Source organism: Diospyros lotus, chromosome 2, assembly GCF_014633365.1.
Source record: "Diospyros lotus cultivar Yz01 chromosome 2, ASM1463336v1, whole genome shotgun sequence".
NCBI lineage: Eukaryota > Viridiplantae > Streptophyta > Magnoliopsida > Ericales > Ebenaceae > Diospyros > Diospyros lotus.
Genome location: NC_068339.1, coordinates 27,980,103 through 27,996,983, shown reverse-complemented (window position 1 = coordinate 27,996,983; position 16,881 = coordinate 27,980,103). Strand labels below are relative to the sequence as shown.

The window sequence follows — 16,881 nt, the reverse complement described above, 5'->3', positions numbered from 1 at the left end:
ATAGGCTGTCTAGGCAGTTGCCTAGAGCCCTCCCCTCCCCTTCAGATCCAACAAAATAGCTAGGGGGCCTTTTTGCATTCAACGACTAAATTTAAATTTAAATAATAAATAAAATCAGCAAGCAACAGATGGGAGGAAATGGAATTTAATGCATATATGACAGTGGTAGTGGGCTGCGCATAAGGCAGTGAGTTGAATGTCTTAAAGGTTCCATAATTTCAAAATATGGCAATGGGCTGCGCATAGGGCAACTAGGGTAATTTTGAATGTTTTTATATAATAAAAAAAATTATCATATTCAGTATATATAATTTTATTTTTAAATATAAAAGGTTCGTACAAAATTTTGCTAAGGGCGCATGAGATCTCAGGGCTGGCTAACATTGATCTAAAAGGTATGCACTAAATTGGTTGACTTGTTTTAGGGATCAATCGACAATTTTGAATGACAAATTGACAAACGCATAAAATGGGTCGATAGTTTTTTTTTTTTTACTGGATTTAATGTTTACTTGATTTTTCTTCTATTTTCAAGCTACTTTTTTTTTGTCTTTTAAAACTTTGATCATATTTTTGGATCCACAAGATTTAAAAGACTAGTTTAAAACCATTTTCAAGAAGTATTCAAAATAGTTTGGGTTTAAAACCTTGAAGTCCAAAACCTTTTGTTAAGTCATATGTTAAGTTTTGATGTGATGAGAAAATGAGAGAATGATTTTGAACAAAATAATGTATTATAGATAAAAATTGATAGAAGATTAATTAAGGCACAAAATCAATTGAGTATCTTGAAATATTGATAGAGTACAAAATCTCCGTTACTCGAGTAAAATGTTAATCTAGGCTATTAAGTCTATGAATTCATCTTCTTGATTGAGTATTATGTCATTAGTAATCAAGTATTATTCTTCGTTACTTGAGTAATAAGATCATTTGATGTAAAATTGTAAGCCAAATCAATTTAAGTATGATTACCTTTTCAATTGAGTAAAATTCATTTGTAATCGAATAAATCAATTTTGCTTAAGAGATGATAGATTAAAGGTTAAAATGTATTCGAGTGAGTATGAATTCTTACTTGACTAAATATACCGATTTTTTGTACGAGGTTATAGTGGATAAAATCTCCAACAGTTCAATTGGGGGAATAGATGTAGACTGGTGTTGAACCACTATACATTGTGAGCCTCCTTCAATTTCATTTTGGTTGTTTTATCTTACATATTTTGTTCTTTCAAATATATCACTAATTTATTACTTCACACATTCGTTTACACGTTAAATTTTCAAGAGTCAAATTTTTAAAAACACTCAATTCACCATTTCTCGGGTATGCAATGATTCAAGTGTGCTTCAATTCAACAAATTATCAGAGGAAGGAGCACAAAAAAGGCTTAAATATTAATAGATAGAAAAACAAGTCAAAGTTTAGACATCAAAATTTGACATGCAATTACTGTAAGAGGAAATTGTTGTTTTGTTTTTGATAAAATGTTTTGATAATGAAAAATTTGTTTGGAATTTGAAGATTATTAGTGAGATTAATTTGTAAAATATCTAAAATGGTATTGATGATATTATTGTTCAAAACGTTTATACATTCCAATGATACCAACGGACAAAAATCCTAAATGCCCTTTTAATATAAAATCCTTTATGGAAATATATCATTTTGAAAAATAACATTATGACATCAAAGAAAAGTTATTTTGAAATCAAATGAATTGTTGTATGAAATGTGTTAAAATTATTTTTCTTTTTGATATTATTTTGATGATAAAAAGCTTCATGATTACTAATTGATGAAAATCATTATGTTGAATATCTTTGATGGAAAATACTTTGATAATGAGAATCTTCATTTTTTATGATGAAAAATATTTTCATGTTATCTTCATTTTAAAAGTAAAAATAAAGTATATATTGTTGAAAATGAAAAATAAATATCCATTTATCGACTAAGAATGTTGTTTCAATCATTTTGTCAAATCATATAAACTCCTTAGTAGCAATCTCTTGAAAAATATCTTTTTGCCATTCAATATATATTATATATTTAGAAATTGAAAATGAGATATATTATTTTATCTTTGAAAATCGAAAATGAAAAATCAAAATTTTGCTAAAGGTTAAATGAGCATTTTGTAGTTCAAAACTGTTAACAGTTTTTTTTCAAATTATTGATAGTAAACTATTGATAGTTTTTTTTAAACTATTGACAGTTTTTTACAAACTCGTTGACGATTTTAGAAAAGAGTCAATAGTTTTTAGCCTAAAGTGAATGGGTTATGCAAAAAATGTTAATTGTTTTTTTGAACTATTAATCGGGTAATTTCCCACTCTATACTTTTCGTGCAAGTTAAAAAAGAATCGACTATTCTTGTATAGTGTTAACTTTCTTTCAAAACTGTTGATTTGTTACTTCACATTATCGACCATTTATCAAAAAATTCAACCTCTTTTATAAAAATTCAATCGTTTTCCCAAAGCCATTAATTTTATTTAGATTGCCAGACTTCATATTCCAATTCTCTATTTCTTCTTAGCAAACTCAAGTTGGTTCTCAAATTGTTCTTACGAACCAACTTGAATATATATATATATATATATTTGGCAGAAATGGGGAAATAATTAGAGATAACTCAGAATTAAAATAGATTGTTCCAAATTTGGATTTATTTATGAATTTGATTAAATTAGATTGTTAAGAATCAGATATAATTTTAGACTTGGTTGGTTGGGTTTTATCTTTAGATTTAGCCATCTTATCTTGGTTAGGCTTTATCATCTTATATAGTCTATAAATAGACTTGTACATCAATCAATTTATTAATTCAATTCATTTTTATTGGTTAATTTAAATCCTGTGTTTTTTTTAAAATACAGAGTACACACCACAGTGTCCAGTCCATCATAGAATTCATACACCTCAATGTCTCATCCCCCACTAGCAACCACTTCGTGGCTTTCCCAAAAGCGACTAGTGACTAAAGAGAAACACATGCTAAGTAACTGAAATGTTGTTCAAAGTGAATCAATTTTCTTATCTGAAATGAAACCCTTCCGTGAGATTACAAAATTCATCTTTATTAAGGAGAAGATTACCATGTCATGCTTTGCTTCATGTTCGCGACGTTTCTAGCCACTTTTCACTTTTGTTGACTTGATAATGTGAAGAAATGGCATATTAGTGAGATTGGTTCTTTTTTTTTTTTTTTTCAAATTTTAAATTATTATAGTCTCTGTCTTTTTTGGATAAATATCTAAAAATTTCAAATTTCATTTTTTTTCAACATAACCAAATTCACAATTTTGATGATGTGGGTTGTAATACCATACCTATTATGAGAATTTACACATAGAGAGATAGTTTGAAGAATATCTCTATTTCATTACAAATTAAGAGATGGAACACACACATATATATATATATATATACAACTATCATGACATCATCATGACATAAGCCATGACATGACATCATGCTACTTCATGACATAAACCATGACATCATGCTAGCTAGCTCTGTATACAACTCAACACCTATTTTAAAGTGACACTTAAGCCATGTTTAAAGGTGAATTTGCAGACTAAGGAGAGTCACCAAGGGTTGAAAGGAGTCAATTTGGCATACAATGACTCGAGGAGCTAGGGAAGTACCAAATCAGTAACAGGGCAGACTTTGAACCTCTGAAAGTTACAGATCAAAGTAGGATAATGATAGAATCCAATGATTGAGATGTTGGCCCCAAAAATCAAAACGTAATAAAGGACTTCAGGGAAGCAAATTAAACTTGAGTGAGTTTGTTTTTGACCAAGACTAGCTCCAAAACTGAGTTTGGGTAAAACAGGGGACCCAAAGGTTTGCAGGTACTTGAAACGCAAAAACTGACTAGTTGAATGGTCAAGGTATGAAAATTTCTTAAAACAAGCATGAGCAAACCCTGAAGATTAAACTTGAGAATATTTCAGGAAATTTCAAGGGTCTGGGGAATTTAAAGATGAAAGAAGTTTAGAGTTGAAATGGAAATTAATAAACGAAGCAACCATGAGTCTTAAGCTCAAATCCCATCAGCCAAAGCAATCCATAAGGGAAAAGCAGAACGCCCACACCACCCACATCCACTTTACATGAACCAGTAGCAAGAAGCCTAAATAACCAAGATAGAAGCCAAGATAAGAAGCAATTTAATGAAACAAACACTATTACCAATTACACAAAGAATCTGCACCTAATAGAGGTGTTGAACAACTATACACAAAAGAGGGATATCATACCTAAATCTAATAATAAAGATGTGAAATTGATGGTTAAAGAGATTTCTTTCCAACCACAGTCCACACAACATTGAAAAACAGAGTTAGTACCTTTTAACCCTTTTTCCAGCAACGAAACGAAACAACCACCCCTCCCCCAATCAAAAAATATTTATGAACACACCCAATAGAGGCCCTACCAATTAAACACATCACTCCAAAAGCTCCAATTAACCAAGAGAAGAAAAAGGTGATTCACAAATTCCCCTTCAAATCCACAAAAGGGGCATAGAGAATACCCATTTTAACTAGATTAACCTAAGTATTAATTTTATTTAGAAGCAACCACGGTTGAAAATGAACACTTATATTCTGCCCAACACTTACTCAATATTCTCACCGAACCAATCACAACACGTATAAAACATAAAGTAAATAATTGATGGAATTGAAAGAGAACAAAAATTCAAACTACAATACAGTACACCCGATTTACCTTGGTTCACGCCATAGAAATAGCACTACATCCAGCACTTCAACAAAGAGAACAACCCGCTAAGAACTTCAGAAATCAGTACAAGAATCCCTCACTTGCCTTCTCTTATCTCTCGAGACCAATACTCACATGAAAAGAATCCAAGAATTATACTTAAATCATAGCTCTCTCTTTTCTCACTGCACTCGAAAAAAAAAAATAGAATGACAAATGATTGATCATCATTGTAGGTCCCTCTACCCTTCTATTTATAAACTAAAAGGGCGAACCTTCCTAGGGAAAATAACTGACTATTACAAAATCTAAAATACCCCTACTAATTACAATTAAATACAACAAAATCCTATAATCTAACTGTAGTCCGATCATCCTCATAATCTCTTCCAATTTTCTCTAAACTTGCAGCACATTAACTCGGGCAAAACATCAATAAATCTCCACCATTTTGCTTCGAATAAACCCGGAACTTCACCATTCTTATTCTGCTCTCCCTTGGATACCCTGAAAAAGATCAATCAAACAACATCAAACTGTAACAATCTTAAACAATGATGTAATTTGGACATGGGAACAGCTTTAGTGAACATGTCAGTTGCATTATCATTTCTTGCACCTTAATAAGATTAATCTCCTTTCTTCTCAAGAATTTCTCTTATAAAATGATACCTAATGTCAATACGTTTAGTCCTTTCATGGTGGTTGATTTTTAGCAAAGTGTCATTCCATTCTCTTTTTTGAGTGCAGTGAGAAAAGAGAGAGAGTTGTGATTAAGTATGGTTCTTGGATTCTTTTCATGTGAGTATTGTACTCGAGAGATAGGAGAAGGCGAGTGAAGGATTCTGATACTGATTTCTAAAGTTCTTAGTGGATTGTTCTCTTCATTGGAGTGCTGGATGCAATGTCATTTCTATAGCATGAACTAGGGTAAATCGGGTGTGTTGCATTGTGGTTTGAATTTTTGTTCTCTTTCAATTCTGTCAATTATTTACTTTCTGTTTTATACATGTGTTGTGATTGATTCGATGAGAATATTGAGTGAGTGTTTAACAGAATATAAGTATTCATTTTCAACAATCTGGTATCAGAGCATAGTTTACTCAATCAAGAACCATCAAGAAACCCATAGAATTTTTAGAAACCTATAGAATGAGTGTCTACTATGGCTTCCGCGACCCCTGCTACCCAGTATGATATTGAAAAATTTGATTGCACTAACGATTTTGGACTTTGGAGGATAAAGATGAAAGCCTTGATGGGAAACTTAGGGTTAAAAGAAGCCTTAGAACCCCAAAAACCATTCCCAAAAGCAGCAATGAACAGAGATTAGAAGCTAGTAATCGAAGGCAAGACATCTGTGAAAAGGCTTTTAATACCCTAATCTTGAGTTTAGGAGAGAGAGTTCTAAGAGAAGTGTCTAAAATGGAAACTGTCGAGGCTTTACGATCTAAATTAGAAAGCCTATATATGACTAAATCTCTTTCGAGTAGGTTATATTTGAAAGCTAAGTTCTTTACTTTCAAAATGCAAGAAGGGCAAAAGCTCCAAAATGATATCGATGATTTTAACAAATTGTGTCTTGATTTGGAAAACTTAGGTATATCATATGATGAGGAGGATAAGGCCCTAATTCTGTTGCATTCATTGCCTAAGTCATATGAGCATTTTGTAGACATTCTAAAGCATGGTAAGGACACCACATCTTTAGAGGATGTTATAGGTGCCTCAAATTCTAAAGATTTGTAGCAAAAAGTAGAAATGAAGAAATCTGTTGGGGATGCCCTTACAACTAGATATAGATCTAAAAAGAGAGACACTAAGGCTAAAGGGAAGTCTCGATCAAAGTCTAGAAATGGCAAGAAAAACTTTAGATGTTTTCACTGCAATGAGGAAGGGCATAAAAAGAAAAATTGTCCAAAGAAAAAGTAAGATTTTTCAGATAAAGGTAAACCAGAATTCTTAAACTCAATTTATGATTTTGACTATGATAGTTCGGATGCTCTTGTGGTATCAAAACATTCGGACAAAGAGGTATGGGTATTAGATTCCAGTTGTTCTTTCCATATGTCACCCCATATAGAATGGTTCTTGAATTATAGAAACATTGGTGGGGGGAAGGTTTTATTAGGAAACAACCAAGAGTGTATTATAAAGGGAATTGGAGACATGAAGCTTAAGATGTTTGATGGGTTAGTTAGGATCCTGTCTTCTAAGGTATGTTCCAGACCTTAAAAGGAATCTGATTTCCCTAGGGGAGCTAGCTAAAAGTGGCTATAATTATAGTGGCTATGGGGATGTTCTCAAGGTAGCTAGAGCATCACTTGTATGTATGAAGACAGTCCTTACAAATGGAATTTTTGTTATGATAGCTTCCATAGTATGTGGGGATGTAGCTGTAGGGGAAGAAAAGACCTATGAGCACACAAGGCTATGGCATTTTAGGATGGCTCATATGAGTATCCAAAGGCTTAGAGAACTAGTTAGCCAAGGGATTTTAGGCTCCGGAAAGGTAACAGATTTAAATACATGTTATTACTGTTTTGCCTAAAGTAATTGAATGCTGGATTTAATGAAGAAATCAGGAAGAAATAAAGATGATTTGGCAGCAGTTAGTTAATAGGACATAAATATAATTAATTGTTTTATTAAGGGTAGATTTGACTTTTATGAGTTAGTTATCTTTCCCTTGGGTAGTTCCGCCCCTCTAATCTATAAATAAAAGGGTGCGGAGGTCAGTCATATTATCAAAAACATTCATATCTTTCATTCCTTGTGTTCGGATACAGTGAGAGGCGAGAGTAAAAGCTGTGCAATTCTAGTTCTTGTTGTCTTCATTAGAGTATTGTATTCGAGAGGCAAGGTGGAGTGAAAGAGGGGTATTCTTGTACTGATTTCTTATTTGTTTCTAGTGGATTGATTGCTTCTTGGATTGCTGGATGTAGTGCCATGTAAATGGCATGAACCGGGGTATATCTTGTGTGCTGCAATCTGGTTTGATTTTCTCTACTTTTAATTCTGTTTTTCTTTATCTACTTTCAATCTTCAATATTGTTTGAATTCGGTGAGGTTCTTGAGAGATCATAGTCTCGGTTTCAACACATGTGAATCATGCATCTATGGAAAATCTGTGAAAGTGAAATTCCCTAAGAAAGCACTCCATACCTCTAAAGGCCCCCTAGAATATGTCCATCCGGACTTATGAGGCCCTAGTCAAACTCTAAAACATAGTGGAGCTAGGTATTTCTTTTCTATAATAGATGACTACTCTAGAATAGTTTTGAGTCTTTATTTTAAAATCAAAAGATAATACCTTTGATGCATTTAAGACCAAGAAAACTATGATTGAAAACCAAAAGGGTGTAAAATTAAAGGTAATTAGGACTAATAATGGCCTAGAATTTTGTAATAAGGAATTCACCCAATTATGTAAAGAAACTGGCATTCTAAGACACCTTACTGCCCTCGGTAACCACAAGCAAAATGGCTTGATCGAGCATATGAACAGGACCCTCCTTGAGAGGGTAAGACGTATGCTATTTCATGCTAGGCTTCCAAAAACATTTTGGGGAGAGGCGGTTGCTATAGCAGCCTATTTGATAAACTGGTCACCTTTATCAGCCATAGATTTTAAGACACCTTATGAAATGTGGAATAATCATAAGCCAAACCTAGATCATCTTAGGGTATTTGGGTGTATAGCTTGTGCACATGTAAAACAAGGTAAATTAGAACCTAGGGCTAAGATGTGTGTGTTTATCGGTTATCCATCAGGGGTCAAGGGGAATAAGTTGTGGAATTTAGAAGAAGAAATGCCTAGAACCATGGTAGGTAGAGATGTAACATTTGATGAAAATTCTTTTATCAATCAAGATAAGGAGAATAAGGATATGAAAAGGAAGACAAAAGCTGTAAATTTAGAACAGCAGCAATAGGATGATGTTGTTGTATATGATACTCCTTTAGAACCTATTTAGGACCAGCCAAGTGCTTGTGAAGGAACCTCAATCCAAGATAGTCTTGATAGATCTATAGAAATTAGGAATTCATCAAGTTATGATGAAGAACACATGGACAGTGCTAGTTCATCAAGCATAGTAAGATATCTAATTGAAGGTATAATGTAGGCAGAGATAGGCAAAGAAGAATCAATAGACCACCAGTGATATATGGTTTCTCTGATTTGGTGGCATATGCACTATTAAGTGCAGATGAGATGGCAAGAGAAAAGCCTCAATCCTATGAAGAGGCTATAAATTCAAAGGAATCTCATAAATGGCAGGCTGCCATGGAAGCTGAGATGGAATCCTTAAGAAAGAATGAAACTTGGGTGTTAGTAGATAGACCCTTGGAAAAAAGAATAGTAGATTGTAGGTGGTTATTTAAGATAAAGGAGCCGGAGATAGCCTTAAGCCTAGGTATAAAGCTATGCTAATAGCTAGAGGTTTTAACCAAGTAGTAGGGATAGACTTTAATTAAGTGTTTTCTCTAGTTGTGAGACACACTTCCATAAGAATTCTGCTAGCAATGACAGCCCATCTAGACCTCTACCTAGAGCAAATGGATGTTACCACAACATTTCTCCATAGCGAGTTAGAAGAGGAAATTCTAATGGATCAGCCTAGAGGTTTTGAGATTAGGGGCAAAGAGGACAAGGTTTGTTTGTTGAAGAAGTCCTTATATAGATTAAAACAGTCCCCTAGGCAGTGGTACAAGAAATTCGATTCTTTTATGATAAGTCAAGGGTTTATAAGAAGCTCATTTGATTGTTGTGTCTACCTTAGGCATGTTTCCTCTAAAGTATAAATCTACCTCTTGTTGTATGTAGATGACATGCTTATAGCAAGTCATTCATCTGCTGAAATCCAAAGCTTGAAGCTGAAACTTAGGTCAGCCTTTGAGATGAAAGAGCTTGGTGAGGCTAAAAAGATTTTAGGGATGAAAATTACTAGGGATAGACCTAGCAGAATCCTTTAACTATCCCAGAAAGCCTATCTAGAGAAAATCATGAGAAAATTCCATATGTTGGATGCAAAGGTAGTAAATATACCCTTTGCACAACATTTCAAATTATCGCATGCCCAATCTCTCCATCGGATGAAGAGAATTTAAAAGAAATAGAGAGAATTCCCTATTTTAATGATGTTGGCATGCAATGGTGTGTTCTAGGCCGGACCTAGCCCATGCCATGAGTGTAGTAAGTAGATTTATGGCTAATCCAGGGAAGGAACATTGGACAGCTGTAAAGTGGGTATTTAGATACCTAAAGGGGTCAATTAATAAAGTTTTAGTCTATGGTGGAGCTAAGGATTTAGAGGAGTCGAACATTATAGGATATATTAATGCAAATTATGTATCAGACTTAGATAGGAGAAGATCAACAACCGGTTATGTGTTTCAATTGTGGAATTCTACAATCAGTTGGAAGATTAACCTTCAACCGGTTGTGGCATCATCAATGACAGAATCAAAATATATAGTTGTAACTGAAGCTATTAAAGAGTCTTTATGGTTGAAAGGATTGATTAGTGAACTCCTAAGAAATAATGTGAAGGTTATTCTAAAGTGTGACAGCCAAAGTGCTATACACTTGGCTAAAAATCAAAGCCACTATGAAAGGACTAAACATATTGATATTAAGTATCATTTTATAAGAGAAATTCTTGAGAAGAAGGAGATTGATCTTATTAAGGATGTAGAAAATGATAATGCAGCTGACATGTTTACTAAAGTTGTTCCCATATCCAAATTACATTATTGTTTAAGATTGTTACAGTTTGATGTTGTTTGATTGATCTTTTTTAGGGTATCCAAGAGAGAGCAGAGCAAGAATGGTGAAGTTCCAAGTTTACTCGAGGCAAAATGGTGGAGATTTGTTAATGTTTTGCCCAAGTTAATGTGTTGGAAGTCTAGAGGAAATCGAAAGAGGTTATGAGGATGATCGGATGGCAGTTAGATTATAAGACTTTGTTTTAATTAACTATAATTAGTAGGGGTATTTTAGGCTTTGTAATAGTCGGTTATTTCCCCTAGGAAGGTCTACCCTTATAGTTTATAAATAGAAGGGCAGAGGGACCCACAACGATGATCAATCATTTGTCATTCCATTCTCTTTTTCGAGTGCAATGAGAAAAGAGAGAGAGAGAGCTGTGATTGAGTATAGTTCTTGGATTATTTTCATGTGAGTATTGTACTCGAGAGATAAGAGAAAGTTCTTAGTGGATTGTTCTCTTCGTTGGAGTGCTGGATGTAGTGCCATTTCTATGGCATGAACCAGGGTAAATCGGGTGTGCTGCAATGTGGTTTGAATTTCTGTTCTCTTTCAATTCTGTCAATTATTTACTTTCTATTTTATACATGTGCTGTGATTGATTCAGTGAGAATATTGAGTGAGTGTTGGGCAGAATATAAGTGTTTGTTTTCAACAACCACCATAAGAAAATTACCACTCTAGGTGGCACCATTGAAAGCCAAACATATCTGCCAACCCCAAAATTGTAAGGCTATCATTGAAGATAGTTCTAAATTCTAATTGCGGGCATAAAGATTTAATGGAAAAAGCCCCATTCAAGTCAAACTACCAATAAGGACTATGCCAAACTCTTGAGAAAAGGGTTGTCAAGAGACAACCTACATAAGATCATGCCACAGGACTAATTCCCATTGAAATAAGGAATGCCTCCAATGAAGATTCCAGACCCATGCATAGTGCAACTAAGAACCAACATTAGCAGTTCAGACATGCTGTACTGAATACCTTATCCTAGACCATGATAGAAACATCAACATACCTTAATTAGTTAATCATTCATTACACTTCTCACCAAACAGATTATTAGCTGTTAGAGCGATCAAGTGTCACACCACCAGATGCAACATCCTGTTGCTTATTTGATTTCAGACAAAAATCACCACCACATATTTGATCACCCAAAATGATGGTGCTATACCACTATATATAGAAAAACAAGTTCACAATTATGTTCACTTGCAGTTTCCCTGTTGCATCATCTATCAAAATCTGACTGGAGGACAATTCAGGTTGGAGATGGTTAAGATACTGGCGAAATAAGGGCTTTGCAAGTTATTGTTTGCAAGAGGCCACATTTGGAGAGAACATGAAGCAACTTTGACAAATGACAAGCAACATCTCACGCTTAGAGGGACCTGCAACATGATTCTTTTATCATTAAGAGCTTCCACAAGAATTTCCTTCTTTCGAGTATAGCATTTGAGGATCCCACAGTCATCTAGTATCAAGGAAAAGCAGATAGCCATCCGCAGACACACCACCTGACAATCTGACTAACAAAATACTACTGATTTACCCATATCATAAAGCACCCAAAAATGAAAGCTTTTCCACACCCTTAACTGATGAAGTATTTGGATAAAATATGTTTTAAACTACTAGTATATAGTTATGTATTTGGTACCAAAACAAAAACAAAAACTTATAAGCAATGCAAAATTATAAAAATGATCACAAAAGGACATACCCATTATTCGAATAAATAAATTCATGAGAAAACAATTTCTTTAACAAAAACTTAATTAATTGTTGTTTGTGACAAATTATAACATATATTATTGCAGGGGAGGGAAGACACGGACGATAGAACCAATAATTGATGGGTCATATCATTCCGATGGATTCTAGATTCGGGATGACAGGTTCTAATGAATTTGGAGAGACAGAGAGAGAGCGACGACAAAAACTACAATAAGAAAAATGAGGGTTGTTCCGAAAGTAGCAAATTGTGGTGGGAAGATGATGAACGGAGGCAAACAGTGAATGGTAGGAAAAACGATGATGGATGGTAACTTGCACCAGACGACAGTTGAGAAGGGGCGAACAACAGTGGGATAGCTTTATAAGCTAGGCAGATTATAAGCTTTCTTATGTAGCCAAACGAGTAACAACTTTTTTATGAGTGATTAAAAGCTCAAAGGTTTGACCTCTCCATATAAACCCATGATTATAATGAAACTACCAAATATTTATTATTGTTGAGAGTCGACAATTATTGTTTTCTTAAATAATAAGGTAAGGTTGTATGATCAAGAAATTTGTGTATGATGTTTGAACTTGCTCAATTTATGATCCCACCCATGAGATTAAGTATCATACACTAACAACTCAATGATGAATATTATAGAATCAAAAAGCTGTCCAAGTACCATTTATAGGTCTAATGATATCTCACTAGATTCTCATGGTAATGTCACTCGCCCTCTACCCCCTTAAACTCAACAAAACATGATGAGAAACCATGAGAAATAAGAAAAAAAAAAAATTCAAAACTATGGGTTAGTTTGATGTGACCTAAAGTGAGTCTTAAGTTTAAGCTAAAGACTATGAATGTTTTTCTTTTTAAATCTCTCTCATACAAAACCTGCAAAGCATTTGATATAATAATATTAGAAGTTATTTATTAAATAGATTTTGACTTCTAAAGAAGCCAAAAACTTTTTTCAAGGACGCTCAAAATCTAAAAAATAAATTAAATTTCTGTTAAAAGCCAGAACAACATGATACTCTGTAATTCGATGTTGGTTTTCTCATATATGTTTTAAGCCAGACACAGCAAGGTAAAACAATTGGAGGATACCTTATATTGAATCTAAAGGCTGCTTCTTCACCAAACGGTTTCGACCTCTTTGCTCTGCAAGACTACTGATTAGAGCTCTTTGCCGGTCTATAGCACTCTCAATGTATTCTTGGAGAGGTGGAAGTGTCCCATTGTCTGGACCTTTAGGTGCTTGGCCTCGGATGATCTACTTGTCAATGGGATATGTTACTAACAACATAAGAAGAAAATACTGTAAGACATTGGCTTTAAAGGACCCTTTTTTTTCTGGCTGGTTTACCTTAGATGCCCAGCGCCGCTCAGCTTGCTGGCACACATCCCTGATATCTCGTCCAGACATACTGAATTCAGCAAATGCCAAAATTGACATTAGAAGCAAATAATTGACAAAGGTTACAAATGCAATTCATACCATTTAATGAGGATGAAAGGATTTACACTGAATGAAAACAAAAAAATTTCCAGAAGTTTAAACAAATCCAACATGTTCATACCATTATTTAAAAAGGATGGAAAGATTTATTCTGAATAAAAACCAAAAAAAACAAGTAATTTACATAGAGTAGGCTACCATTGAAATATTTGTATTCAACCAAACCCCAGAAACATTTTATCAGTTTGCTCATAAATTCATGAATGTCAAGATTAAAAACAAAAAGAAGTGATAAGATAGAGAAAACATTTTATTGTTTTCTTCATCAATCCAAGAACCTCAAGAAACACCAACCCACACCCCCCCCCCCCAAAAAAAAAAAAAAAACAACACAAAAAGGAAAAAAAAACACACACACACACCATACGTGCACACAAGTGCAGGCACACACAACATGATCAGCTCAACTCGAAAAAGGAAAGAGTAGGGGGGGGGGGTTAATGATGCCATCCACCCAAACCATGGCAAAACAGAAACAAACAACTGAAAATGAGGTTACTTCAAACTTACTCTTCAGTAACTTTGGCAAATTCAGCTAATTCAGATTTTGTCAAGTGCTTTGCATACTGAGCCACTATTTCCTGACGGGTCAACTGATCAGGAAGGCCAAATGTAATCATAGAATCAAACCGACTGACAAGAAAGCAGATGGGATATAGGTTAGAGAACCTTTTGCATACAATATCTATAAAAAAAAAAAAAAAAATTGAACCTGTATACCTAATCAAAGCAGGATCAAGGTCTTGCTTTCTATTGGTTGCTGCAATGACAACCACTTTCTTTTCCTGCTCAAATCCATCAATCTGCAACAGGAGAATCTTAGCAAGGTCATGGGGTAAAAGAAAAGAAAGGAAAGAGGTTTTACTTAAGCAAGTAGAAGAAACTCCCTTATTCAGTCATAGTTTATTTAGTTTAATTGCATGCCACCAGAGGATGGTATATGCATCTCTTTCCCTCAAGAAATAAGGTGCTAGCCTTGGAGAGTAAGCAATATTCTCTGGAAGCCGCAGAAAAGTGGGAAGAAATAGCTCAAACGAAATAGTGCAGATTCATCAAGAGGACAATCATGCAAAACACACATCCGCACGCAAACACACAAAAAGAAGAAACAGCCATTCTGCAACATGGTTATAATAGGAACAGGAAATATTTTCCATTTATGTGGACAGCCAAAAGGAAATATTACCTGCCTCAGTAATACTGATAAAATTCTACGTGTAGCTTCGTGCATTTCACTATCACGAGCAACAGCAAAAGAGTCAACCTGTTAATCAGAAAGGAAAAATATGAAACAAGGAAACTACATTCATGAGAACTTAAACCAGTGTAGAAACCAAAGACCCAGAAAAATAAACAGCAGCATTGTAATTTCACATATACTGAACTTGCACAAATTACCTCATCCAGAAAAACAATAGCACCATTAGGGATCTCATTGGCAAGTGAAAATATCTTCCCTAACAGACGTTCACTTTCACCATAATACTTTGACATGACAACCTCCAATGGGACATATAGCAATGGAACACCCTGCCAAGTTATATCAGATGCATCTTTTATTTCATTAATACACCTTGATGCTACAGTAATGCTCATAATTTTGTAGATAACCAAACATGCATGAAACACAATATATTCACATCCAAGCACAAAATTTTATGCACATGAAAAAGTTTTCAGTGGAAGTTAGTCCTACCAACTATGAGTGCAATAATTAAGAAGCCACAATTTTCAAATCACTGAGAAACAACTGAGATATTAATAAATAGTGTGCCAAATACAATACCGCTTGATTTGCTATTACACGAGCACAAGACGTCTTCCCAGTACCTGAAATTCATTACAAAAATGCAAATCAACCTATGGTAAAGATATCAACTAAAGTACTAGCTCCACTAATTCAGTTTAGATCATAACTCAAGTACTTCAAGACAATGACAGTGAAGTCTTAGTCATTGTTTAGGTCTCTCTTAACTGTTTTCTCAGTAATTTAAAGTCGAAACAACAAAACAACCTACTCTCCACAAGTTTACAAAGTAAACACTTAAACTCAGAACCTAGTGATTCAAACGAAGGACAATTCTAACTGTATTGCAACATAACATTAATTTCTGAAACAAAGGATATTGAATATTAATTTTCACAGAACTCCATCCAAAATCATGCTGAGTGCACAAGCAGATACAACTTGTGTAGAGCCACAAACTTGATTGCTCCATGAAAGAAAGACATTTATCATGGACTGGACCTCTAATGATATTATTGAGGACAAATTTTATAACAAAGTATAAAGTTAGTCTTCAATCTAACAACTTAAGATTCGAAATTAAGTTGGTTGCCAATAATTTAATGTGATACCATTCAGACCTCACCAATAAACTAGATATTTAAATTTTAAACAGTTGCACGTGTAGCTTAGATCTAAAGGAAAGTCTGTCCATACTTGAGGGAGTGTGTTGACAGTACCAAGCAAGTGTAAAAGAAAGTTCGCAAGATATATGTTTAAGCCTACTGCAAACTCCAAATCATTTATCTAAGAAACTACATTATGTACCCTGCCTAGAATGTTCCTCACAGATCCTTACAAATTAATTTCAAGACAAATTATTAAGGAAACACATCCTTACAAATCTTCTAAGCAAGCTGAAGTTCTCTTTTACAAAATTAAATATTCACATTTAGATCTTCAAGCTATCTTTTTTGTGCAAATGGCTTCCAAGATATGTTTGCCAGTGGCATGAGGTCTAGCAAAGGCTTTGACTGCAAAGTATGTGAGTTCATGTGGAGATTGAAGTCTACACTAGAGGTCTCCATGTGCCCCGCTTCAGTATTGTGAATGCAATTTGGTTTCTTTGGGAAAAATTCAGCATGTGGGGAGAGGTAACTGAACAAACTTAAGAGAATTTAGGAATTAATACCCTCTAAGTAAAAGGGTTGAGAAAATACCAACTGTTACATTCTACTTATCTACTATCTAAATTTTAGGAGTTTAAAATACAAAAACAACTACAGATAAGGAGAGAAATTTTCTCCTAATTCTTAGGAATAGCTATAGCTTTATCTTCACTGAATTCTTAGGAACGGCTGGCTGTAGCTTTATCTGATCTTCT

General features: G+C 34.2%; 1 protein-coding gene across 5 annotated transcripts in view; it reads right to left on the bottom strand.

Moving 5' to 3' along the window:
• Positions 1 to 4,684: 4,684 nt before the first annotated feature.
• LOC127794600 (uncharacterized) overlaps positions 4,685 to 16,881 on the bottom strand; it is a 48,042-nt gene continuing 35,845 nt past the window's right edge. For 2 of the 5 annotated variants that reach the window (XM_052325844.1, XM_052325847.1), the window contains 8 exons: positions 15,558 to 15,601; positions 15,170 to 15,301; positions 14,958 to 15,035; positions 14,492 to 14,574; positions 14,282 to 14,404; positions 13,619 to 13,679; positions 13,360 to 13,525; positions 4,685 to 5,254 (listed from right to left, as the gene is read on the bottom strand). In XM_052325844.1, the coding sequence (XP_052181804.1) occupies positions 13,361 to 13,525; positions 13,619 to 13,679; positions 14,282 to 14,404; positions 14,492 to 14,574; positions 14,958 to 15,035; positions 15,170 to 15,301; positions 15,558 to 15,601 (686 nt within the window). In that variant the 3' untranslated portion in view covers positions 4,685 to 5,254; position 13,360. The other 3 variants (XM_052325845.1, XM_052325846.1, XR_008021702.1) reach the window with 3 other exon arrangements.